Source organism: Conger conger, chromosome 10 (assembly GCF_963514075.1).
Source record: "Conger conger chromosome 10, fConCon1.1, whole genome shotgun sequence".
In the NCBI taxonomy this organism is placed as follows: Eukaryota; Metazoa; Chordata; class Actinopteri; order Anguilliformes; family Congridae; genus Conger; species Conger conger.
In genome coordinates, this window is record NC_083769.1 from 8088516 (window position 1) to 8115916 (window position 27401).

The 27401-nt window shown below is 43.1% G+C and overlaps 2 protein-coding genes across 4 annotated transcripts in view; both read left to right on the forward strand.

Moving 5' to 3' along the window:
- Positions 1-6610: 6610 nt before the first annotated feature.
- Positions 6611-12464, forward strand: LOC133138394 (tubulin alpha chain, testis-specific-like). Of its 2 annotated transcripts, none has more exons than XM_061257110.1 (5): positions 6611-6765; positions 9458-9680; positions 10625-10773; positions 11072-11752; positions 11873-12464. In XM_061257110.1, the coding sequence occupies exons 1-5, from the start codon at positions 6763-6765 to the stop codon at positions 12164-12166; spliced, it is 1350 nt and encodes a 449-aa protein (XP_061113094.1). In that variant the 5' UTR covers positions 6611-6762; the 3' UTR covers positions 12167-12464. The 2 variants fall into 2 exon arrangements, with proteins under 2 accessions (XP_061113094.1, XP_061113093.1); XM_061257109.1 differs by lacking the exon at positions 9458-9680 and adding an exon at positions 9158-9383 and having other exon boundaries at positions 6625-6765.
- Positions 12465-16057: 3593 nt separating this feature from the next.
- Positions 16058-27401, forward strand: part of LOC133139084 (lysine-specific demethylase 5B-B-like) — a 41734-nt gene continuing 30390 nt past the window's right edge. For both annotated transcript variants that reach the window (XM_061258373.1, XM_061258374.1), the window contains exons 1-4: positions 16058-16409; positions 25206-25283; positions 25670-25792; positions 26798-26968. In XM_061258373.1, coding sequence (XP_061114357.1) covers positions 16257-16409; positions 25206-25283; positions 25670-25792; positions 26798-26968 — 525 coding nt within the window. In that variant the 5' untranslated portion in view covers positions 16058-16256. The remainder of the gene's footprint in view (positions 16410-25205; positions 25284-25669; positions 25793-26797; positions 26969-27401) is intronic.

Consider the following 27401-nt stretch of genomic DNA (forward strand, 5'->3'; position numbering starts at 1 on the left):
CTAAGTGGCTAGGCTACAGCAGCAGAAGACTTAATACATCTAAAAAATAAGTGTAATACATCCTAATAAAGTGCTCACTGAGTATATTAACATAAAGAAGTGGATATTTTCAGGATGGATTAACTTGATTCCTGAAAAGACCTTTATCTTGGACCAAAGGTCAAATTAAAGCACGTATGCCCGTAAACACGTCATAACCTTGCTGAAAAAGACAGCTCAAGCTAGGTTTTTGGACAGCTGGTCGCTGGTAACTTCAAGATGGTCAAAGCTTGATTTTACACCAGGGAATACACATGACAAGATACAACATGCACACCATTGACCAACAGCCCTTTATACAGCGAGTGGTTATGTCGGTAATATGTGGCATGCTCACCATCCATCAATATGCAATGCATTTCACAGCTTTAGCTCCCCAAAATAAATGGAGTCTGTGGCCTGGCCTGGCCCCAAATGGAATGCCTTTTCTCCTTCAAAAGTCAGTTTGAAGCCTCGTCAGTTACACCTGTGGAAGTTGGGGAGAGGTGGATCCACAGGTTGATCATTTATACACCAGGCCTTCTGAAAAATTACTTCCGCAAAGGATGCGCTGATGTTTTCATGCTCAAAGAAATGATTGGGAGTTCTTAACTTCCACTTCTTGCTGCTGGAAGGAATATTTAAGGGGTTGGAATGTCTTTATGGCAGACCCTGATCAATTTCCAGGTCAGGCAAAGAAAAGAAAAAAGTGGAAAAAAATACAGGATTGGAAGGAGCCCCTGGTCTAGTTGCAAATTTTACAGATGTAAACACAGGAAGACATACTGTATGTCACCGCCCTAGTTCTGTAATGGCTCTCAGTTTTCCTTCTTTCCCCAAGCTAGCATGCATCACCCTGATATGCTGGAAAAAGATATGGAAACTTCCTGCCGGTTGTTTTCCCAGTCTTTTTCTATGCAGAGGGCCATTCCTATAGGACATTATATTTTATAGCGGTCTTCTTATTTTTTTACAGTTGCTTTGAAGCACTTCGTACCGCACATGTTGATTGTGCTAAAAGTCTGTAGGCAGCTGAACTAGCCCTGTTTGGAATCCCTTCATCTCAACGCTGGGGGTCCAGTGAATCACAGTGATGCTATCGTAATGAAGGAACAGTGTTGCTTTGAAGAGGCGTGATCCAGGATGGTATCAGGTTCTGGGCCCACTGCTTCCACAGTGCCATGTTCAGGCAGGGCCTCCACACCCCCATGGCAAGATTACGCCTAAGATTAAGGACAGCAGGAACAGACAGAGCTTTAACCACGGCTGTGCCTGCAGACTTGCTTAATTTGGCTCTTGCAAATGGTTATCTAATTATCCAGGGCTTATTGCGACACAATAGGGGGTGAAGAAACCTCATGAGAGCTGCTTGAGCTGCAATGCTTTGGTCAACTTCATATTTTTACTCTCGCCTGGAAGGCTTTTGGCTTTTAATGTAACAAACTTCATATTCAAAAAAGAAAAACCTTTTAACTTTCACATTTCTTTGTACATTGTTCAGGCCTTTGATGCCCAAGCTGCAATATGTACTTATTTTCGGTCAACTTTGTCTGAACGATAGGTTTCAATTATAACGGAGCAGGGCTGTTTGCAACTGCCTCTGCAGGGGCCAATGGCCCACAATAGACATGGGGCCTCATTTATCAAAATGTTCATTTATCTGTGTGCAAATGTATGTGTGATCGGAACCAAACTAACAAATCCCGCATGGACACAGCTTTTTTCGTATCCATGTGTGTATGTCGATAAATATCAAGTAATCATACATCAACGGTGCGTTCATAATATTTGTGATTAGCATAAATTGACACCCCTAAAATATGATATGGAATTATGGCGATTTAAACAGTTCTGTGAATGGAAGTACAAGTCCAAACATTCAGTACTGTGCAAACATTTTAGGCAGGTGTGAAAAAATGCTGTAAAGTAGGAATGCTCTCAAAAGTTTAAATGTTAATAGTTTATTTTTATCAATTAACAAAATGCAAAGTGAGAGAACTGAAGAAAAATCTAATCAATATTTGGTGTGACCACCCTTTGCCTTCAAACCAGCATCAATTCTTCTAGGTACACTTACACAAAGTCAGGTATTGTGTAGGCATATAGTCAGGTGTATGATTAACCAATTATACCAAACAGGAGCTAATGATCATCAATATCAATATGTAGGTTGAAACACAATCATTTACTGAAACAGAAACAGCTGTGTAGGCGGTTAAAACTGGGTGAGGAACAGCCAAACTCTGCTTCCAAGGTGAGGTTGCTGAAGACAGTTTAATGTCAGAAGTCATACACTACGGCAAGAATGAGCACAGCAACAACACAAGGTAGTTATACTGCATCAGCAAGGTCTCTCCCATGCAGAAATTTCAAGGCAGACAGGGGTTTCCAGATGTACTGTCCCAGCTCTGTTGAAGAAGCACAAAGAAACGGGTAATGTTGAGGGCCGTAAGCGCAGTGGTCGGCCAAGGAAACTTTGTGCAGCAGATGAAAGACACATCATGCTTACTTCCCTTTGCAATCGGAAGATGTCTAGCAGTGCCATCAGCTCAGAATTGGCAGAAACCAGTGGGACCCAGGTACACCATCTACTGTGCCGAGAAGTCTGGTCAGAAGTGGTAGAATTGCGGCAAAAAAGCCATACCTCTGACGTGGAAACAAGGCCAAGCGACTCAACTGGGGTGCAGAAAAATGGCATCAGGTTCTCTAGACTGATGAGTCAAAATGTGAAATATTTGGCTGTAGCAGAAGAATGAGTGTCTGGAGGCAAGTGAAGCATGGTGGAGGTTCCTTGCAGGTTTGGGGCTGCATTTCTGCAAATGAAGTTGGGGATTTGAGAATGCTGAGAAGTACAGGCATGCAATACCATCAGGGAGGCATCTGATTGGCCCCAAATGTATTCTGCAGCAGGACAATGACCCCAAATATACAGCTAATGTCATTAAGAAATATCTTCAGCAGAAAGAAGAACAAGGAGTCCTGGAAGTGATGGTGCGGCCCCCACAGAGCCCTGATCTCAACATCATCGAGTCTGTCTGGGATTACATGAAGAGACAGAAGCGTTTGAGGCTGCCTAAATCCATAGAAGTACTGTGGCTAGTTCTCCAAGATGTTTGGAGCAACCTACCTGCTGAGTTCCTTCAAAAACTGTGTGCAAGTATACTTAGAAGAATTGATGCTGTTTTGAAGGCAAAGGGTGGTCACACCAAATATTGATTTGATTTAGGTTTTTCTTCTGTCCATTCACTTCTTCTGTTTATGCATTTTGTTAATTGATAAAAATAAAAACATTTCTATCTTTGAAAGCATTCTTATTTTACAGCATTTTTTTCACATCTGCCTAAAACTTTTGCACAGTACTATATTTTATTTCATAGTGTAAGCAGTGAGTTGTCAGAGCTGGGGAAGACTAAAGCCTGGCAATATAGAGCCTAACTGTTGTAAACTCTCAACACACAATGCAGCAGGTATGGAAGATACATTCCAACAAAATATGTAAATTAGCTTTTGTAATAGCATTTTTGTAGCAGTCTATAATCCGAAGTAAGATATCTGTATAACTCTTTCAGATTCTAAATCAGACATGTTTGAAGATTGTTTTATCACCAAATACCCAATAGTAATTTTTCTAGAATTTTTTTCATGAAGAAATTTCTGGAACTAACAATGAGATGTGTGATGATATACCCGCCCCAAAAGCTTATAACAAGAAAAAAATTGGCTCAAAACACTCTCCCGGATATGGAGTAAGGGTTTGTAAAGTTTCTTGATGATACGATGAGTATGCCCTGAGACAAATGGTTGTCCTGTAATATTGTCCAAAATCAGATTGAGAAAATTGACTGAAAAGATAGAAATGGTAAATAATTATATTAATTTCACCATGCACATGGCGTAATCATTCAAAAGGTGGTATTATCCTGAAAGTTGAATAGCTGAGGGATGATTTGGATCACAATTGTGCCTGGAACAAAAATAAGTGTCAGCAATACAGAGGGTCCTAGGATTGAGTTTGATAACACCTGCTCTTAAAGGTACAATAGGTAATTTCGGACTTCTAACGGTCAAGAGAGGAATAGCAGCAATAGACACCTTCAAACCACAACACTGTTCATCCCTCCCCCTTCTCTGTAAACGTGCTGACGTTGAAACGCCATTGGCTTTGACAATGAGAACCAATTTTCTTGAAGAAGGCGTGTTGCTCTCCTTTGGGCCGCCGAGGGACGGGGTGGGGGCGGTGTATCCCCCAGCTAACACTAATTGGATTTGATGGGGTACAATTGGCAACCATATTTGGAGAAAAGGGGAAAAATCTGAAATAGATTAAAAATAAGTAAATAAATAAAATAATTATTGTACAGTTATACAAGGTTTTGGTACAGAGTGCCGGGCCATCAACTGTATATTATAAAACCCGACTATAAGCAACAAAGTAGGTGAGAACACACCATTTGTCCCCATTGCCATCATCATTGCCATATTGTTTATTCATTTGAATTGTTTGTTAGCCATAATTCCATCACTTATTTGCATTATGTTTCATTACAGTTCACATAACATCGGCATCTCTGGGTAAAGGAAAATACTGACAAGTATTATAAGTTTAGTTAATTGTTTATTGGGTTAGTTCTATGTTTTATAATTACAGTCTTCTTCGTTTCCAATCCTAACATACTCACCATGTGGTCCAGAGGCAAAAGGAGGAAGCAGCTAAACACTTCCTGTATTTGTATGCTAGGTGACATCATGAGTGATGTCACGGGACCAGACCAAGTAGGGGGGGGGGGGGGGGAAATGTTTCGTAAGTTATGTATGTATATTGATTGTGATTTGTTTATGTGATTACAGATATATGTTATATAGTAAGCCATGTGAACGGTTTCGGTTGGGCTAAATGAGGACAAGGAATGGTTAATAATTGTATCACTTACCTGTGTTCAGGAGAGACATTGGTATAACCTAGATTGTCTGGGTTTGGGGTTGATTGAAGGCCTATTTAAAGAGTTGCTGTTTAGCTGCTGGGAAGGTGGGACGTCAGTATGTAGCTGGGTACACGTCACTTGTTTTTGTAAATAAAACACCTTTTGTGATGCCGGGACAAGTCTCTGTCGTCTGCCTCCTACCAAACTTCTTGCCACTCTGGTCAGGCTTCCTAACACAATGTTTTAACACAAAGATCTTACCTATAAGAGTATCCGGCTCTTCCAAGCCCAGACTTCCAAAAAACACTCTGTCCTTACTGCATGACCTGGCAGGCTGTAAGCTGTATTACTGTGTACACGGTCCGCTTCACCTTTGGTAGCTCTGAGTTTGACCTGCGATGTTCCCGCTGTGCCGCTGCGGTCTACTGTAGCCTACTCCCCGTGTTCCACAAACGGATGACGTCGTCTTTTCCAGGGACCGCAAAGGGAAATGAAGTCGACCATCAGGTTGGTGGTTACGAAAGCAAACAGCCAATGGATATCTGTGAGCTGGTAGTGAATACCCATTTACACAATCACTGGTCAAATGTGCCTGCAATGATAATAACCTGCTGCAACTGTATTACACATGTTGAAATCTGGCTTTTTTTCCATCTTTTTTTTTTTTTTTTTTTTTTGCAGGCTTTCCTGTTTTAATCAGCTACTGGGCTTTAAAAACCTTTTGTGTGCCAGTTTGTTTTATTACAACCAAGAACCAATTAAGTAATAATTACTCAGACTTTATTCATTGTTATTCTAATGTTGAATGTTTACTCCAGCATTATCCAGGAAGGTTAAAATTTAAAAAGTTTTAATTTAAATTTTAAAAGTTAAAATACATGTGGGGCATTGGGTTATTTCGAAATCAAAGAAGGTACTTGGATTGGGCGACATAAAAAGTCTTGATTCTAAAATAATCTGTGTAAGAAGCTGAATCGAATCGGGGCTGCTGGAAAACCGTAGACTGAGCGAAATGTGCGAGAGGTTCGACGGCAGGGCTATATTCTATCACTGTATCTACAGGAGAATCGTGCACTTGAAATAACTTGTAATAAAAACGTTGCTGATGATGAAAAGTAGTCGACATTATAAACGTGTAAGGTCGACTGATTTCCTTCAGTTAGCACATCCTTTCCTTTCTGTCGGTTCCAACTGAACTGTACACATACTGCACTTAGGCTGTGTGGGCTATCTTTGTGTTTGTATTACACATGTAATGTAGTCTATACGTTTAAAACCATCGCGCCTTCTTTATAGCATACTTGTCAGGTAGGTTTTTAAATAGCACCTTTTAAAAAAAAATACTTCGGCGTGATTGGCAAGCTTCTGACACGCACTTGAAATAGTTTTTGAATTTGTTACGTCCCACTTTCTCCGTGCCAGCATTTTGCATTGGTTTTGTGGCTAAATGTAGCCCAAACTGTCGTTTATGCAAGGTACAAAGTACGCAGTCGATTTTGGAATACTTTTGTCGAGACATTTATAATTTAAAAAGAAACCCCAGAGGAAATGTATTATAGCTAATACACACCATAAAATGAGATTTCATATTTTGCACCAATAGGAACCAGGAGTTCGCTGTCTCCTCTAACTTCCACCAATTGGAAAGTTCCAGGCACAGTATAAAAGTACTTTTTGTTGCGCTGATTTGACATTGCTGTGTTGGCGGGGACCCGTTGCGCGCCTTAAGTCGACGGAGCTGAATAATAAGCAAAAAATCTCTTTACTCTTACGAGAGTAATTGTATCATTTAGACCACTCGCTTTCTGTTCTAAAGGAAAATATGGTAAGCGGTTTTCTTTTCTTTTTTATATAACGACTTTCTTACAATGTTCCAACCTATTTTGAAAAGGCGCCAAAGATTCAATATAAAATGTTACATTTGCTGCTAAGATCAAGTTTGAAACTGCTTGTGTGCTACATCATTGATTTCCTATTTTTTAAAATGTTACATTGTACCCGAAATGGCTAGATGTTAGTTCAGGAAATTCAGCGAAGCCGACACTAATGTAGCCTACTCGTCAAACACGCAGACTTTGAAAAGTCTAAATGGGGAAAGGTTTCCATCTACAAAGTGCTGTGAAACTTTTTTATAACGTATTTATATAAATTCCCGAAGAAGTGAGCCAGTATTTGAATTGTCTGAGGTGTACGCTCATTTTGCGTAAAGCAGGAATTTTAGGAATCTTCCGAAGAGGCCCGCGTTTGCCTCTGGTGTAGAGGAAGTGGGTAGGTGGGGGGTTTGAATGGGGGATGGGGGGTAACAGCAGCTGACGGGTCCTGAGCTACATTGAGTTGGAGAGTCCTGCTTTTCGATTGTGAACATTCGCTAATGTCTTACCTTTTTTTTGTGAATCGATGGGTCCTTCACAAAGTTATGCGCCCATCAAAACAATAGCCTAATTGATTATTACAACAGTTGCGACTGGTGTACTTTATTGACAATTTAAAGTGGAGGTCTGGACGCCTAGTGCCTTGAGTGGGGGCATTTGTAAAGTAGGCTATAGTTACGATATTCCTTTCATAATCATAAACGTACTGTCTTCTCGATCGTTCGCACTGGGTACAAAGTACGCAAACATGTGCCTTTGTACTTGAAAATTCTCAACTGTTCCAGTAGGTTGGATGATAAATCCGGGCATGTGCTGACGAGGACAACCCGGATCTTTTTTTCTCAAGACTAGGCAAACTCCGCCCATGAAGTGTTTGCTTTCTCAAACTTGCGCAAAAATGTATAAAACCGGATTGGGTTGGGTGCTCCTGTCTCAGATATACTGTGGTTTCGGCTTACTGGTTTCATTATTGCACTTGCTTTTTTCCCAGACTAGGCCTACACATTTCGCAACAGCTATTGTTGTCAGTTTACTTTAATATAATGTCTTTTTTTTTTTTTCAAAAAAAAAAAAAATTCCACTGGCTCCCCACGGGCCTCTAATCCAGATGAAGGTGTGTCGCCCAAACGATTTGAAATCGAGAAGTTACTTTTTAGTTAGGGGCGTATCTGTCGGGTGTAATTTCGGAACGACCAACACCGTTATTCCAGGTTCCCTTTGCCACCCCTTGTTGGAAGTATTTCAATCCAAATAACGGCCCGGCAGTAAATGGCACAATGGAGGCAGGTCGTTTTACCAGGGACTATATGTTGAAGGTCACTCCACACAACTGAATCTCCACACTCCCCGTTTTGCTGTTTTGGGAACCTAGTTCATGTCAGGCATTTGCAGGCATGCCAGTTAACTTTTTAAATGCTTTTGTTTAACTTGACTGGTAATTGTGAAAACGGACTCTCTGTTTAGTCTACATGCATTAAAGGTCAGATCAGTTTCAAACCCCTGTGTGAAGTCTTTCATGGGTGTACAACTAAATGTAAGCTTTGAAGAATATAATGGAGGAATGGACTGAACAATGTTCATATTCTTTGTGCTGATGACAGAATTCCCTTGTGATCAGTCATAAGCTTGGCCTCCAGTTCAGGGCCCTCAGGAATAAATTCCCCAGGAATACTTCTCACTGTAGTTGTGACTGCACTGGAGACTGAAAAGTCCAACCACGTGGTGACCATTATATCCAGAATTCAGATGACCAACTGTAGGGGAAATCGGGGTATATTGTCACTTTTCACTCTCTTACATTTCTTAGGTGCAGTCCATCACAATGGAATACATGACATATTAAATGAAAGTCGTAGTTACATATTTTGCATTCATTACATATTCATATCTTATTTCAGCACAGAGTTGAATTTAAGTAGAGGGTGTGACAAGTTGCCACACTATGTGGGGTAAGTTTGAACCAAGTCATAGAATCTCCCACCCAATTTAAAATTCAAAACCAAAGGACCAACGGTGTGAATCTGGGAGGTGAGGACTATCCTCACCTCAGATTAGTGTAATTTTGACCATAAACAGGAAGTTAACCTCACAAAATGGCTATTCAGTTTGAGGTAGTGCCTTTTGTTTCGGATAAATGAGCAGTGTGACAACTTGCCCACGTGACAACCCCGCTCTCCCCTACTTCACATCAGAAATGATAATTGCGTTTCACCTTTCCCAATCATTGCTTCTGTGTCAAACTTCGACTGAACGTATAAGTTGGTTGTGTGGCTTTCCCCCATTTTTTTTTAACACCGTTTTGAGTTTGGGATTCATTTCACGAGTTTTGATGTTGTTGGCCTGCAGCGAGAGTGTATCTCCATCCATGTGGGCCAGGCCGGTGTGCAGACTGGCAATGCATGCTGGGAGCTCTTCTGTCTGGAGCATGGGGTGGGGCCGGACGGGGTGGTGCAGGACGTGCCGACGGGGCCTAACTCCCGCGAGGACCCCTTCAATACGTTCTTCAACACCGGGAGCTCAGGCCGCCATATTCCCAGGGCCATATTTGTGGACCTTGAGCCGACCGTGGTGGGTAAGCAGCCCCCCCCATTAACGTTTTCTCTGTGTTTCTTTCCCCTCCCTGCATCGTGTGTGTGCTTCGTGTAGCGTGAGTGCATCTCCATCCACGTGGGCCAGGCGGGAGTGCAAATTGGCAATGCATGCTGGGAACTCTACTGCCTGGAGCATGGCATCCAGCCCGATGGCAATATGCCGAGCGACAAGACCATTGGTGGCGGGGACGACTCCTTTAACACTTTCTTCAGTGAGACGGGCTCGGGGAAGCATGTGCCCAGGGCTGTGTTTGTGGACCTGGAGCCGGCTGTCATTGGTAAGTGTAGTGAGCCAGACCAAGAGACCGAGAGGGACGGGGCACAAATTTAGTCTTAGTCATCAGCGCCATGCCAGCCAGATCCAATTCCAATGCTACTAACTTTTCAATCGTTCTCCCAAATAAATGTGCTCGTCTGCTTACGGAGGTAAGTGTTGTACCAAACCCAAAGACTTCCAAATATTCCAAAGGATATACATTTATATATGATTGACTTGGATATTTAATTCTGTTTACTGGGTGGAGGACCACTTGTGCAGTCCCCATGTGGACTAGACGTTCCCATTAATTTAGTTGACTCAGCAATGGATGGGTATCAGAGACTCTGCGCTAGTTTGGATTTGGTTTTATGGTACAAAGCAGTTTGATGCGGGTTCAGTGTGCCTTGTTCCAAAGCAGAAGACATGAGACAACTCATAACTACCCATCTTTGTGCATTATCATTTGTTTTCTTTTCCCTGAATTGATTAGGCATGGCTGTTTGGCTGGAGAAAATTGACACCCAGCTTGATGAATCTTCATGACCCGTATATTTCTTATTTCACATTGCATGATGCCAGTATGCTTTCCTGTGCTCCAGTTTCCATGCTTAATGCTTGCAATAGCATACTACTTTTGCTTGGAAAGTTAACCTTTCAGTGGCACAATATTAACATTGGTGTGTTTTACAGCTTGGTCTCTTGTGTGCCGTGCTTATCTGATTGGAGCTACAAGGAGTCAGACTAGTTTGAACCGGTCATAAGATTTTGCTCTACGCTAAGACCCAAGGATTGTCTGCTCTAAGTAACTTTCAGAATGTAGCGTCTGCTCATTTTTGGTTTCTTCACCTTGTTCCCGTCCCAAGTCGGAAGCGGTGTTAAAGCACCAGGGTGCTGCCTGCATCCCGTACATTGGGTTCCGTGACCTGCAGTTTTCGGTAAACTTCTGTTTCTCCTGGTTTTTAGATGAGGTTAGGAGCGGAGCGTACCGTCAGCTCTTCCACCCTGAGCAGCTCATCTCTGGAAAGGAAGACGCGGCCAACAACTACGCCCGCGGCCACTACACTGTGGGGAAGGAGATAATCGACACAGTCCTGGAGCGCGTGCGCAAACTGGTATGCTCATCTCCGTTTTATATTGAGACCAGTTTTGGTCTTTGTGGGCAACCGGCGAGTGGGTCAAAATACAAATTAATTCATTAGAATGGAGGGGGGGGGGGGATGATGAACATCAACTTGACCTTTGGTAGAGTAGCTAACCGCCTGTTTTAGGCTCATTAAAAAAGATTGCATATGAACTTTGGATTGTCTCCCTACCCTTTTGTGAAGTTACTGCATTGACACTTCACTGTACTTGTACAGCTTATGCATTTTTGATAGTGGCTTAAGGTTGATCTTTGCACTCTTCCCTCAGACAGACCAGTGTACAGGGCTGCAGGGCTTCCTCATCTTCCACAGCTTCGGTGGGGGCACGGGCTCAGGGTTCACCTCCCTTCTAATGGAGCGTCTGTCTGTGGACTATGGCAAGAAGTCCAAGTTGGAGTTTGCCATCTACCCGGCCCCCCAGATCTCCACGGCTGTGGTGGAGCCCTACAATTCCATCCTGACCACCCACACCACCCTGGAGCACTCTGACTGCGCTTTCATGGTCGACAACGAGGCCATCTACGACATCTGCCGCAGGAACCTGGACATTGAGCGCCCCACCTACACCAACCTGAACCGGCTCATCGGCCAGATCGTGTCGTCGATCACCGCTTCCCTGCGCTTTGACGGGGCCCTGAACGTGGACCTGACAGAGTTCCAGACCAATCTGGTTCCCTACCCCCGCATCCACTTCCCCCTGGTCACCTACTCGCCCATCATTTCTGCTGAGAAGGCCTACCACGAGCAGCTGTCGGTGGCCGAGATCACCAGCGCCTGCTTTGAGCCGGCCAATCAGATGGTGAAGTGCGACCCGCGCCACGGCAAGTACATGGCCTGCTGCATGCTGTACCGCGGTGACGTGGTGCCCAAGGACGTCAACGCCGCCATCGCCAACATCAAGACCAAACGCTCCATCCAGTTTGTAGACTGGTGTCCCACTGGCTTCAAGGTGAGTCATCTCAAAGCCACCTGGGCCCAGGTTTATTGCTTCTTCCTCAACTTTTATTATTATTTTTTTACTTTCTCTCCTTAACCCCTATCTCTCTTACGTGTTCTTCTCTTCCATTAGGTGGGCATCAACTACCAGCCCCCCACCGCGGTGCCCGGAGGAGACCTGGCCAAGGTGCAGAGGGCCGTGTGCATGCTGAGCAACACCACTGCCATCGCCGAGGCCTGGGCCCGCCTGGACCACAAGTTCGACCTGATGTACGCCAAGCGGGCCTTCGTGCACTGGTACGTGGGAGAGGGCATGGAGGAGGGGGAGTTCTCCGAGGCACGGGAGGACCTGGCGGCCCTGGAGAAGGATTACGAGGAGGTGGGCACGGACTCTGTGGAAGGGGACGAGGAGGGCGAGGAGTACTAGGAGTCGTCCTGCCAATGTGTCATTGCCAGAGAAAAGGGATCACGGTCTTGTCTGTCTTCTGAACCTGTCCACTAAAATGTCTTATACTGTCCTTCTCCAAGGGCCAATTGCAGAAAACTGTTGAATTATTACCTGGTCTGTGAGCCGACCATGTTACAGCTGTGATATCCATTTGGGCTGCAGTTCCGCTACTTGTTTGCAGTTTTGAGCATGGTGTCTTCCAAATGAATCATTTTTAATTCCTTCTCTACTTTGCAATTGACCCTCTGTACTTTTGAATAAACACCGTGCACAAACATTGCTTGGTTATTCTTCTTTTTTCTTTTCTTAAAATAAAATTTTGCGTCACATAATCAATACTACTCGGAACTTGTCTGGAGAAGTATCTTCCATATAATACAACTTAAAGCTGCAGTTAATAAAACGGGGTACCACAAAGCTGACTACGCCACTCTTGCCACGTGGCCAGTCGATTGAGAGCGTGACAGGATCAAAGGATCCATATTCCTGTCGCCCAGCCTGCAGAGTAACCCCCCACCCACAGAATATGATCATTCATTAACCACCAATCTTGCGTCTCCAGGGTGGTGCTTCGCAACGGAATGCGTTTTGTGTGCTGTGCGAATTTATCCTTAAAGGTAACTCCAATTGACCCTTAGTTCTACAATATTCGATTACTGATGCATGTGAAGTTACACTTTTAAAACCGTGATTTTGATAATAGGCCTGGTCCTAAATTCACATTTGCCACGCAAATCTGCGACAATTGAAATGGACGACAACCTGGAGCAAATGTCGGTACGGCCTGACACCGGTGGTGGAGTTCGAGTTATTGCGTGTACAGCTACTTACGTGAAATTAGCTCTCCTCGGTATAGACATTCATATCTCTGCAAAATATGAAGCAAGTAGCCGAGGAAAGAACATTGAAATAAACGCATTTCACGGGTCTTCGCTGTACAGGCTATAGCCTAGCTACTAATTAATAGCACCTTGAGTTTCCCTGTTCATTGTGTAGCCTGTTTGCAGAGCAGACGTATCCGCGCGCCCATGAAATTTAGCCTACTATCAGTTTTAAATCGGGGTCAAAGTTTGGTCCTTGCACATAAAATGAGAATGTAGTTCCACTGTAAAGCATTTTGAGCCGAACAAGCTGTCTCAGACCGCACAAGTTTCTTGTATCGTGTCAAGCAGACATAGGCTATTTAGTTGCAAATTAATTAATGCTTTTCCAATAGGCTAGGCCTATAATTGAATAATTATTTCCTTACTGATTCCCTTTTCATTGAACCGGTATAGCCTAACTATTGCAGTCCGTTCAATGTTAAAGGGGTGTGATTTACACGACAGAGTGAACACTGTTTTTCTTTTAAACGTGTGGACTATTGAGAATATTCCAACAACCCATTTCAGTTTAAATTTTTAATGTGGACTGTCTTTTGTTACTGTCAATTTTATTCCCAAAGTGCTATTCTTTATAAATAAATAATAGGCCTATGCGTAGTACAACATCGCAATAAAGAGTAAACACGAATGGACAGATACTCACACAGCCGACGTGGTTTCACGTGCAGATCAGCCAGAGACAAACACACAGTGAAGATATAGTCAAGATAATGAAATGTACATATTCGTACCGGATTAAAACCACGCATCCACTTAAATCAGTTACATAGCCTAACCTCCCTCGGCGAAAACCAGTCCAGTTTGAATTGGGCAACAGTTCAAACTTCCGACTTATTCAAGTGGTGAGCATTGGTTTATACATGCAGCTGCGTTCTTATTTTAAGAGTGTGCTTTGTTTAGTCTATATTGATCAAATTATGGGAATTAAGATGAGTCTACGGAAATATAGTAGCCTAGCCTACTTGAATTTTTCAACATGACTGATGAATTGCTTCCTGATAAGGATCCAGGACCTATGCCTAATAGAAGTCAATTATTATTTGCATCCAGAAGGAGTTTCATTGCAGGACGCGGTGTAAATGTTTGACCCATATCATGTGAGCGTTACAGAATAGGCTAGTGGATGCTTTTTCTCAAGCAGACAATGTTCATACCTAACATTAATATCCGCAGGATTTGATACAAGCTCCCTGGCTAATACATGCTGTAAGTCACATGCCCTATTTTTTACTGTGTAAATTAATAATATGCAATAGCCTAATTGTGATAAAGTGGCACAAAGTTTGTCATTAATATGTATCTTTTGCTGAGAGAGTTAGAAAACCTATAGAGTTAGAAGACCCAAGTCGTTGGGCCGAGGAACAGGCCACTGGTTCTCCTGCAATCTCCGTCCTGCGGATAATGGAGGACTGACGTAGGCGGCCTTGTATGAATCTCAAGCTATTTGACATAGGCTACTATACAGTTGCTTCATCTCTTCTTCTCAAATAACAGGCTAGTAGCCAATATAAGAGTATACATCACATGTTGACATATACGGAGATAAACGCAATATGATTTAATTATTTGTTGCGTGGAAGAACTGGCTTCTATGTAAGAAAGCTACCGTTAGCGAAATTGCTCAATTGCCTAAGTTAGCTAGCAATGCTCTTGAGGTGTGACCTACTTTCATATAGCAGTGTTTTATACAGACTACGCTGTTTGTCATATTCGGTAGAAAAAAATACAAACCATGAATAACAACCTTTTCAGAAGTAGCCTATGTTATGTTTTCTTTGACACTTAAGTTACGCATCCACTCCTGCTTTTAACAATGAGTTTATTGCAAACCCCTCCCTGCACCCCCACCTTCTAACTCATAGGACCTATGTCCAATCAGCAACTCCACAGAGTCTATTTAAAGAACAAGTGCCGGTCACCGTGGGCTGTCACCTGAAGCATATCCATACGCGCAAGTAAACACTATTAAATGGCATAACGAAGCGTTTCTTGATGCCTCGAGTAAAATCTTCCCTAGAAACCCGAATAGCAATTTTGGACGATTTAGACATGAATTGCCCGTGAATGCTATTTATTCCCGATTTCAGTTATTAGCACTAATTCTAGATGATCGAAGCGCATTAAAAACTCAGTACAGCTGTTATGATAAAACAAATTTGTCAAGATTCCTACAAGAAGATCGACAGCGACACTCAAGAAACACGTTTATTTTTCAAACATAAACATTTTTCAGTTAGTCTTACATTTTTGAATGTGTTCCCTTCCATCGAACTACAACACGAATATACAGCTTTTTATAAAGAGGAATTTAAGGACAAGTTTTCTGTTTTACAAAGCTTGATTCTTAATGAAAACCAATACCATGTAGGCTAAACCTAAAATGTATTTGATTTGGACCAACATAAAGAAACAAACAAATGCAGTTGATAAGCACAAATGTATCTCTTTGCGTCTCCCTTGCCAGCAGAAACCAAGATCTGTCCTGTCCTCCATTTTTGTTGCAAATAGTGAGCACACGTAGCCTACCGCAGTACTTCAACGTCATTATCGGTTTAAGAAGCTACACGCCATGGGGTGAAACATGTAAGGAGAAATAAACGATAAATACCGAATGATTCTCAGAAAATATAAAAAAATTGTATCCAACTATACAAGTTGTTCATATGTATATTTTCAAAGTGCGAAGTCGCACCGTTACAAGTAGGCTACCGGCCGTCAACTTCATAGTGTTATTCGTGATGAGGCTTACAAAAGAGAAAAACCAGCACTGAACCACATGAACTTGACAGAGATTCTGAAAGTTTCAATGACAGTCGCTTTTTCCAATGACCCCCTTGTCGAATAAAACACAATTTTTATATTGGCATGTGGCGCGTTTGGAGTTTTCATTTTTCAAATGAAGTTCGATTATTCAAAAATATTTGAGAATTGTTACTATGTGGGTCTCTAGTTTCTGTGGCGGACGTAGCTGCTGCCTGAGCACAATCCTCTCACGACGCTGTGTGCGTTTGACTGGGATCGAGAATGTTGATACTGATTGTTTGAGTTAAAGGGAAGCGTCGCTAAAGAGTCGGAGGGATAGCAAAGGCAGCAAGACTCGGACTGCTGAGCCGATACCAGCAAGGTTTGACCCGGTTACAACCGAGCGACCCGTAATTTCTTCGCTTTGGGATCGGACAACGACGATGACCCAGCCTCGGCCCGACGAGTTCATTCCACCCCCGGAATGCCCTGTCTTCGAGCCTAGCTGGGAGGAATTTGCCGACCCTTTTGCTTTTATCAACAAAATACGGCCTATAGCGGAGAAAACGGGCATCTGCAAGGTCCGACCGCCACCGGTGAGTGCGGACGAGAGGTGCTTCGGGGTCAGAAGAGGCTACTATGAAAAACAATGCGTCTATATTTAATTAGAGTTGTTGGAAAATTTGAGATGTTTTTTTATAGGTATTTAAGACAAAAGTTTTCAATATGGCGGCTTGGGGCTTAAGAGAAGCCTCCTCTTTTGTGTGCTTGCAAAAGACCTCTGGTCGCACAGGCAAGCCTCTTATACGAAATGGAAATGTAGCTTCCTTGCTTTTTTTTATTTGCTAGCAACTACTCCGTTGACAAAACGGGCAACTTCTAACTTACTACACGTAACTTACTAGCTAGTTAACGTTAGATCCTACACAGTGAAAGAACCTTGTTTATTTAGTGTTGGAAGTGTCATCATGGGAAGGAGCAAGTTGGCTAATGCTCGACTATCAGTCTTGAGAAACTGCATTTATTTTAAAATTAAAATGTGAAAGTGGTATCGAGAGAACAAGCTAATCAATCAGCAGCCTGTGTGTCTGGCTAACAAAATGACATACGCAACTGCAGTGAAGTTTTCTAACATTAGCGACATGTTTTAGAGAGCTAGCTAACGTTCATAACATTGTATATCCATCGTCTCGATGGCTCTAAGTAGTCGAAATTAATCGGACGAAAGTACATTGGCTAGCTAGCTTAGAAACGGGATAGCGAGCTAGGCAAGACAATAACGATGTAATGCTGTTGATAGCTAGTTTAGCTCAAATGCTTGTCTAAGTTAGCACCAAGTTGTATGTAGCTAACGTTAGGAAGTTGGCTAGCTAACGTTAAACGCAATGCGGGGACTACAATTCTGTAAGATAGCATAACGTTTACGTACATGATTATGGTGACTAGTTCACACTGTGCAATTTAATTAGAAAATTAAGACATTTTACTCGTATATCGGGAGAAATGAACAGTTTATCCATCCTTCCAGCTAGCTAACTTTGCTGGGCTAGCTCACTTTTGTCGTTGTACCATTTGAACTATCCATCTATTTCAATGTGGTGTGCTGGCCGAGTGTTAGCGAGCAACACTCCAGCTGAAGAGCTGGTTATATCGATTAGACGCATTTAAGTTGCTGGCTAATTTATTATTTAGCCACAACGGTAACAAGGTAACGTAGTAAACATTACCGAGTATTTTGGTAAATTGGTGAAACCAGTGTGATTCATGCATAATTGGCTAGCTGGCCAAGTTAATATTGTTTATCTATAGCGTGGGATTACCTACTTGCTGATCGTTGTTATCTAGCTGTCACGTTATAATTGAAGCTAACTAGTGAACTTGGTGAGCTGCGATATAGATGACCAACATACGCCAAGTTTGTAACATTGGCTTGCCAGTCAATTCGACCTGGTGTGGTGGATCCATTTATGGCGTAAGACCAGTGTTAAGAGAACTGTTGTTAAAGTGACGCCCAAACATTTAACGTTAGTGTATCTGGCAAATTAAATGAACTGAAAAATATATTTATATTGAGTCTGTTGTACCGCCAAGTTGAGGTATTAGACATTATTTGTGGGGAAATTGTGAAATGAATTATCTGCACAAATACCATTGAGTGCAATACCTTGGCATTACGTAATATAAATTAAGTCTACCAAAAATTGATTTGAGTCTTGGTTCGTCTGGACTAATGTTGGTGTCATCGCACTACTTTCTGTAGTCCCCAGACTTGTTTCGTGACTGAGTGGGGGTATTGCTTGGTGTAACACCAGTTGGCTTGCAAATGAGAGTTTTTGTTTTTACCGAAAGGGAATTTCAAAGCTCCCAATCTTGGCGGTGTGCGTTCATATTAGCCTGGAATGTTTTGTGCCTTAAACGTCTGCCCCAGCACTAGTATTTTTGACATTATTGCTAATATTTCCCCACTTAGCCATGGTCAATTTGCAATCGTTTCACTAAATATCATTAATATCACTGTAATCTACATCAACATTTAACTATGACGTTTAGCAACGGACAAAGTTGCGAAGGCTAACAAGCTAGCTAACGACCTAGCTAGCCTCCGATTGTACGTGCGATATTTCACGGGCATACCCTCGTAACTGACACGAATCAAACTTGTTAATGCACACGTGAAACGGGACAATTTAATTAAATGTAAGATATACAGATTTATATCGCAATGATCAAGAGTTTATTCTAAACGATAGTTTAGAAAAATAATTTAACCATCGATTTTTTTCTGAAGCTTCTCCCCAAACAACATTATTGTATTAAACAAATGGTAATAAATATTAACACTTTAAATTGTGATGTTTTATTGCCGGTATTTCCTTTGGCTTTATTTGGTGACTTTTTATTTTATTTTATAAAAAAAGCCGTAATGGCTTAGCTCGGTGTCGAGTGGCTTTTTGGAAATCGGTGGCAGACGTTTGGTAGTTTCGAATTTCTTGCGCTTTTAAAAGCCACGGGGTCTTTATAGTGCAACCTCTTATAATTGATTTTCAAAACAACGGAAAACCGAAAAAAGTTGACGTTGAAGAATCCACCAAACGGGCCTCTTTCTTGGGTGTTGTCCTCCATGTTGGCTTTGTGGTTCGCAGGGGCTGTGGAGTGTTCCATCTGGCCATTTTGTGTATCTATACTGGGATTATGGCGCACGATTTAAGACTAGGTTACACTCATATTTGTGGAGTACTTCATTGTTTTTCAACGTTTCCCCAACGCACGATGTTATTAGCTAAACCCTTCAAAGTAGAACTTCAAATCAGTCTTTCTTTGAATTGGAGTAGAGCTGGTGATCTGCTTACAAACATGGCCACTGTAAAAAAATAAATAATTCTTGCATGTCTGCACTAGTATTACTAAAGCAAGATTATGACACTGCTCTATGACCACAGATGTAATGTCCCTTCATTTTGATTGTGTTCTTGAATAGGTTTGGATTTAGATATTTCTACCTGCATTAGACTCTGGCTGCAGCGTTTTGGTACTTTGCATTTCGGCTACACCGGGTAGTTTCTCAATGGGTGCACAGTGAACTTTAACATGATTGTGGAATGTAATGAATTAAATAGAATTTATTGAAGATAGAGGTTTAGTTATTTCATCCGAAAAAGTCCGTTTGCTTACGGTCAATTCTAGTTGCTGATCAAGATGAGGCAAATTTTCTAAGTGAGACATAATTTAGGTCGAAAAAATATTTTCATTAAATGTGGCAAGGTTTAGTTGCACAGGTAGAGATTTTTTTTTTTTTAGATGTTTCATTGGTAAGTCCAATACTGTCAGTAGATTTGGAGCGAGGAACCCATTTGAAAATCATGTGTAGGACGGTATTTCTATCACCTGTACACATTTAAAAAAATGTTTTTCTATTGGTTAGATGACAAAAACAGCTTGTAGCACTGTGTCCTGTACTGGTGGAAATGAAATCAGGCCCGGGCCCCCTTATCATTTCACATTAAAAAAGCCCTTGCATTCAGGTGAGTCCCATGAGGTGGCTTTGTTGATCACGCCTTATTTTAAGATGAAATGTTATGTTGAAATAAGAAGGAATCTGCCAAAGGGATTCTTGCGGAAAGGGAAAAGGTTATTGCATGCTAAGGTAATGCAGTATATCTGATAATATCGCAGGGTTGTGGTATCCATGGTAATGATTGTGTAATTTATAATATTATGAAGTAGACCTACCTTGTTAAGATGAGTCCCAAACAAATCACCGTTATGCTCTCTGGTGAATGTGTATAATGCACATAACACAGCATGGCAACAATGCCGATGTCAGCTGAGCTTTAAATAATAACCAAATTTCTATGGATCACATGTTTTGTAAATAAGGAGCCATTTCTGCATTCAGACACAACTTCATATCCTGCTGCCTGACCCAGGAACAGTTGCCTTTGCATGTACAAAAGCCTGCATGTACCAAGTGAGCACCTGTCTTATTAAATATGTGCACTCTTTATATTGAATACGATGAAAAAATAGATGTTAAGCACATTAAAAGATCCCATTAAATCCCTTTTGTATTTCCCTAGATCTTATTTTGTGGATTGTCTCTGCTTTGTTCAGGTTTTGCACTGACGCCATGGGATTAAATGAGTGCAACGCGTGGCTTGCCTGATTTAGAATCTGTCAAAACGTGCACTGCTGGAAGCATAATAGGAAATGAGGTCCGGCAGTTCTGTCAGACTGTGGAGTCAACTCATAAACTACTCTACTTCCATCAATTCCTCAAATGTAATATCAAATTTTCTTGTCGGAAACAACAAACCAGACAATTTGTGTACAAAAGATTTGAAGATTCCAGTCAAAAATCGGATGTTTGGCAACCGGACGGCTCCGAATGAAGGGATGCCTTCATTGCCCAGAATTCAACCCTGCAGAAGTCCTGTGGTCTGATGCGCGATTGGCCCTTGCGTTGCCCTGAGGGAACTCCATTCTCCATCATCGCTGCAGAATGGCGACACCTCTGGCCAGTCTGGTTACTGCAGCAGTCTTGCTGCCACGGCTTCGCTGGTACACTGTTGAATGAAAAGAAGCCACAACTGGCAACATTCCTTTGCAATGGTACTACATTATGCCTCCTATTAACAGTTCACAATGTGTGCTTGCAATAAATATATACGTTTTAAAAAGTGCTGATAAATGATACCGTCGTTTTGTTATTCATGCTCTCTATCCTTGCCTTGCAAGAAACGGTAAAATGGCGGTATTTAAAACATACTGACAATCCTAGCAGTTACCAGCTCTTTAGTTTTGTTGATGGCTAACCATTGCTTTGAAAGTTGGAATGTCTAAATGCATCTCACCATCCTTCTGACGCAGGCAATTGAAAAATGTTTCTGGGCCCTACCCTATTAGCCTAATTCAGTCATTATAAAACTTTGCTCGTCACTCTATTGCCTGGACTTTATTGCTGCCGTTAGCATCTGGGTGCCTTTTTTTTTGACCATTTGACACAGTTTGATGTGAAGCCGACAAGTGAAAAAGTTGACACTGTTTACACTAGCCCTCCTCACAGCAGAGGTTAGCGCTAATCTTGAACCACCTGCAGTTAGGGCAATTTGAAGGCTTAGCCGGTCTAATGTTCCCCTTTTCAAGATCATCCTTTTGGCAGCTTGTGCCAAGGTCAGGGAGGCTTTACACTGGTTTATTTGTCCTTGGAAAGATAGGCACTCAAACTAACATTTTAAAATCCTAAACCTTTGTGTAGCACGTTCATTATTAGTGTTTTTATTAGACGGCAGTTTATTATAAGTATTCCTTCAAATCTCAATAAAAAAAAAAAAGGACATTTTGTTTTCTGAGCAACTTGGATCCCATAAACTGAATCGATTTGCCCTTTCACACGGAGATTGTTCTGTTGTCATTGTTCTACTTTTGGCTTTTTATCGTTTTATTTTTTCGTTTTGTTTGTTTGGCAGTACGTAACATTTGACAGTGGGCTGCCGTTTCACAAACGGTCCCTCCATCTGCTCTGAGGGGGAGTGGGTGGAGGCCAGATAAACGGCTGTGACACAGCCCATCCCCCTCCTTGAGTGACACCCCCCACCCCCCGACTCTTGTTTTGCACTACCGCCATGTTAATGGCCTTGACTGGAGGCCCCAGGGTTCAGCCCAACTCCCAGTTCGGCAGCGCTGTTGTCTTCCTCCTTTGTGGCGTACTCCGCCGTTGTGGGACTGCAGGCTCACGCTTGGAGACGTGGACAGACTAACCGACACGACAAATGCTCAGTCTTTCCGCGAAGCGCGGGATGCGGCCGGTGTCTTCAGCAGAGCCCACGGCGGCCAGAGTGCGAGTCGAACAGCCGCGCCCAGCCGCGGCTCGTAAATTAAGCCGTTTTATAAGGCGCGAGCCGTCACATGATCGAGTCAGTTCCTTGTCATGCTGAAGGCGCACTGGTCGTGTCGTACGTTGTGTTCACTATCTTAAAAACCGAACAGAGCGGAAGAACGGTGGGGTATTGTGCGTGTCAAAAAGTGTGGCGACGAGACATTCGTCCCGTGCTGCCAAGGGGTTTTTAACGATCGTGTATGACATTGAAGACGCTCCTCAGAGCATTCCTGTGACTGTCCTGTGTGTGGAGGAGGAGCGTTCGTGTGTCTAGCTCTGTCAGGCCCACATGCTGTTCAGAGGCCTCTTTCAAGTCTTTGGAGCTGGTCGTCGTTGTAAATTCTCCCCTGAAAAGCTGTTCCTCAAACGAGACGTGCTTTTGAGCTTTGACGTTGACAGATGCACGTCTGTTTTCAAGAACACCTTGTCTGCCCGAGTAGCAGTTGTTTGAAAGTAAAAAAAAACAAAACAAACGAAAACAAAAATGCGTCCATTTTAAAACGATTCCATTGCATTACAGCTTTGGTCAGAAAATGTCCTGATGAACATGAAGGAACTGTAGCGTAGTTGTGCAGTTAGGGATCCATAAGTGTTGACTGTATGAAGGCTATAATGGAGGCACAATGCTCTGCTTTTATGCCGTTTTGGAATCTAATGAAAAGATCCAGTAAAAGTTGACATTCTTGATGATGGTACCTTGAATGTGTCGGGGTGGAGATAGTGCAGGACACGGAAATGGCCTTCACTGGAGGATGTGGTGGAGTGTTGTGGTATGCTCAGAAGGTAGAGAGAGTGCCTCTCACTCGCTACTACCCGAACGATATCGTTTTAAGTTTCAGACGTTTCCCCACAAACTGGCTAACTCGCACTTTTGCTGCCTGTATCTTGACCTTTCGGTTGTAGTAGCCCACCTCCATTTTCCATCACAGCCCTGCTTGGGAGCTGTCTGTATCTTTAGTTTGACGTCCTGGATTCGCGTTGCAGCGACACCTGAGATAAAATGTCTTCTCAGGTTTGGGAGGCCATACAGGCTCCACTAACTGGCCGTTTACCGTCTACATTTGCCAACCAGAGGTGCTTCTGCTTAAAGTCAACCCTTTTGATGAATGCCCTTGTAAGACACTGCTATAATTGATTATCTTTTTTTGGTTAGCAACTGTTAGAAATTTGCGTGGAATGAACTGTTTGTCCCTTTGTCTCTGTTGAGGAATATATTATGCATCTTCTCGCTATTATTTGTGCCTGAGGACTCATCTGAGCTGCTTGCCTAGCCGGGTATAAAGGTAGTGTTGCCGTTTGTTTGTGGAGCCTGCTCTGCAGGATTCTGCTCAGGGGGTTGTTTTGATTGCCAGGGAAGACAAATAAATTATTTTTTTTTTTTTTCAGCAGTCGCCACTCAGTCTGGAGTTCATTTCATGCCATGCATACAATTAATTTTCTTTGCATGTGTTTCATAGGCTCGTCAAAGTTTCCATACACAGTTTGTATTGCTAAGCTAGGCATTTGATAGCTTTTAAGATTGGTGGATTGGTGTTGGACTTTACACGTACTGGGTAAATCCAGAGGTGTAAAATCCAGGTTCAGAAAGTAAAAGTCCTCCCCGGTATTTTGTTCCAACTATGAAACTGGATTAGCCAAGTAGCACAATTCTTCAACCAGAAGGTAGAAATTGTAAGTGGTGAAGTCAGCTTGCTGAGGTGATAGGTAGTCGAAGCGCGTTGGTGGGACTTTGACTTTCTGACCCTTGGGACGTTTCACCTCTGGCTAAATCCGAAGGTGGCGCAGGGTATTTCACGTGCCCTGACGGTTTGATATTCATAATTCTACTGGTTTTCAGTAGAATGAAATGTCAGCCTCGCCTATTCCTGTTGCGAGATGGCTGCGTTCCCCGTCATCTCAGAAATGCCGGTGGAATGTTGCACATCAAACCCTGATCTCCCAGATTCCTCGTCCTGAGCTTGTATTCACTTGAACTTCCTCTCCTGCTGGCCTCTCCTTTGTTTGTGTATCTTAAATGTTAGTTTGCTGGTACAGTACGTGTAGATAGAGAGGCCTCGTGTTTGCGAAGGTTTATTTGACGTGTTGGTCAGTCGAGCGTCACAAGGGCCAGGGAAGACTTGGTCCTTCATCCCGAGAAAAGCCAACATACCATTGCGTTAATTAAAATAAACCCATTATGCCTTCAGGATTTTCGACTATATTCTCATAGCGGTTTTTAAGTCGTGCAGGGATCATTGAAACGATTTGAAATTGGGGATTGTTGGGAGCGGCTGGTGAACACGGTACACAGGCCTGCGTCTCAGCCGCCTCCGTACACGGTCATATCTAACGCCGGTCCCGACTTTCAGAACGCGAGTGCTGCCAGTGACCTTGTCGTTGTTCCTCTATCACGCCACCGACTGAGCTGTCAATCAGTGTGTGGCTCCTCCCCTTTCCAGTATGTGCCGTTTAAAGACCCTGGGCAATAAATAGTTATAAATTAACAAAGGAAGCAAATGCCGTGATATTGAAACTATTTTTATTCAGTCGATTATGAATGAGTAACGCCGCAATTTACATATTTGCCAATCGGAAGTGAACTTGAAATGAGTGTTCATCACAGTGCCGATACCACGCGTGAGACTCTTCTTTGAAATTACATACTTCACGTCAAAAAGGAAGTTTTATTTATTTATTTTTACCCCTCTATATTGTTATCTTGTGGTCTAATGAACACTACAAAAGTGTGTGTAAAAGCTCACAGTTTAGCATCACACCAGGTAGGACGGTGCCCTCATGAAAAATTAATAAATGACTAATCCAGCTCCGCTCGCAGGGGTATCACAATAGCCTCTCCAGAATAAATTATTTTCAATGCTCGAAAAAAAAAAAAAAAAAAAAAAAAAACAGAATTCATCCAGCCGTTTTGGGTGGGCGGCGAAAGAGACCTTCAGTGCCGATTTTAATTTACCGTCGTGAATTTCCGGGACGTCTGCTCCGGCTGATTTAATGGTCGTGGTTTCTTCTCTTCCTGCAGGACTGGCAGCCTCCGTTTGCCTGCGATGTGGACAAGCTGCACTTCACTCCCCGCATCCAGAGGCTCAACGAGCTGGAGGTGAGCCCCCTTCCTTTCTCCTCTCCGCCGGGGTGCGGGCGTGGGCCCGTGCTTGTGTCCCGGTGATAATGGGGCCCGCTGCTGCTGCTGAAACAGGCTCATCAGCAGCCGGGCGGCGGGGGGTGCATTGTCCCCCCCCCCCCCCCCCGCTATAATACCTGGCCCTGGGTCACGGGGCAACAATTGCAGAGTCGGGTCAAAGGTCACCGGAGGATGAGTCGGTCAGCAGGAAATCTGCTCGCTGCCGGACACAAGGAGCCCAATTCCCTGTGAAAGAGTCGGTTAATCATTCGTCTGTGTCTATGGTGGTGTGATTTCTTAGTTTGAAGGTGCATTGTGGTCTTTGTTGTTTCTTCTAAATCTTTTCCGCCCTCTTCTCTATACAGGCTCAGACTAGAGTCAAGCTGAACTTTCTGGATCAAATTGCCAAGTTCTGGGAGCTACAGGGATGCACACTCAAAATTCCCCATGTGGAGCGGAAAATCTTGGATCTCTATCAGCTGAATAAGGTTAGCGCTTCTTCTGTAGTTGGGGCAGGACTCGCAACCATTACGCCTCCGTGTATAAGCGTAAAGTTGCTGAAGACGCGCACCGGTTTTAATTTTTCCCTTTGCTGAATAGATCTTCCCCAGAACAGTGCTGTCCGTAAGCCTCGTTGGGTTCATGCTCGTTTGCGTGGGCTAGGCACCCGATCTGTACGTTTTCTCTCACTGAATTCTCCTGAAAGAAGCACTGACACTTCCTCATTTATAAAGTGACGGAAGTCTTCGTTGTGAAGTTTAAAAGGGGAATAAACCTAATAATTCTGAGTGAGAATGAATGAAATTCCGTTCTTGTTGAGGCCGTGTAAAACTTATCTATATTTTTTGTAATGTTGCACATTATTTGTTAAATTTTCTTAAAAAAAAAAAAAAATTCCATATGTATCCATCTCATGAAGGTACATGTACAAGGACCTTTACCCCATTTCTTCTTTTTAAGTTGAAACCAGTGTGCATTTGTCATTCATACCCCCCCTCCTTCCCCTATTGCTGCTAATTTGACTTTGTGCTACACAAATCCTGCTGACCACAGTATGCATATGCAAGCTTTATACTGTCATTTGTGCAATCCGGTTTAAACTGGTCGGTGAATGTCTCTGCTCGCTTGTGTGGATAGCATGTCACTACTGGTGACGCAGTTCTACTACGGATCGGTGCAAGTTGCTTTCTCACCAACCGCCAAGTTGGCGACGGTTACTTTGCAAAGCCACTTTGTTCCAAAAAAAGAACGCCAGAATGGTTTTTGGTTTGTTCTTGTAAAGAGCCTTCGCAGCTATGAAATGAACCAAATCTACAGGTAAAAAAAAAAAGGAAAAAAAAAGGCATCAACCAAGCAAAGCAGCCTCATTGTCTCTTAACTGGTGGAGAACCCCATGCGACTGCGATGTTATGGTGGTTCGTTTGAGATCTGCGCTGTGCGCTGACAGTGGGCCGGAGGTTTCCGTCCTGACCCGCTGTCTCTCGGTTCCGCAGCTGGTGGCCGAAGAAGGCGGCTTCGACCTTGTCTGTCGCGACAGGCGCTGGACGAAGATCGCCCTGAAGATGGGCTTTGCTCCCGGCAAGGCTGTGGGCTCTCATCTGCGGGCCCACTATGAGAGGATCCTGTACCCTTACAACCTGTTCCAGTCTGGAGCCAACCTTCTGGTGAGCCCCCCTCTCCCCCTCCCCCCCGCGCTCTCGGCCCGGCTCCTGGCGCCCTGGCAGATGGCGCTCAGAGTGCCTGGTGAAGCGACCTCGCTGCCGGGCCGGTGCATACGCAGCCAAGGCGGTGTCGAGTCACCCCCCCCAACCCCCCCCGCATCGGCGCACTCAGAAAGCCGGGTTCAGAATGCGCTCCAGTAAAATGGCTGTCGTAGCGGCTTCATAGAAAAGCTCGATAGCCTGCGAAATGTTGTTGTGTTTGTGCTTTGCTTGTGATGTCAGTTTTGCTTAATAATAATAATAATAATAATAATAATGTTTTTTGTTTCTTTTGACGTCCTTAAAAAATAAAAATGATATCTACAAATGTTCCAAATTCCAATGTGTAATTGGTAAAATATAGTTTTTCCAGGATGTTTCTAATTTAGAAGAATAT

Bases quoted from the DNA above. Each gene is read 5' to 3' on its own strand.
- LOC133138394 (XM_061257109.1), top strand. The intron at 9,384-10,624 runs GTAAGCAGCCCC...CCTGGTTTTTAG, and splicing joins CCTTGAGCCGACCGTGGTGG to ATGAGGTTAGGAGCGGAGCG. The intron at 11,753-11,872 runs GTGAGTCATCTC...CTCTTCCATTAG, and splicing joins GGTGTCCCACTGGCTTCAAG to GTGGGCATCAACTACCAGCC.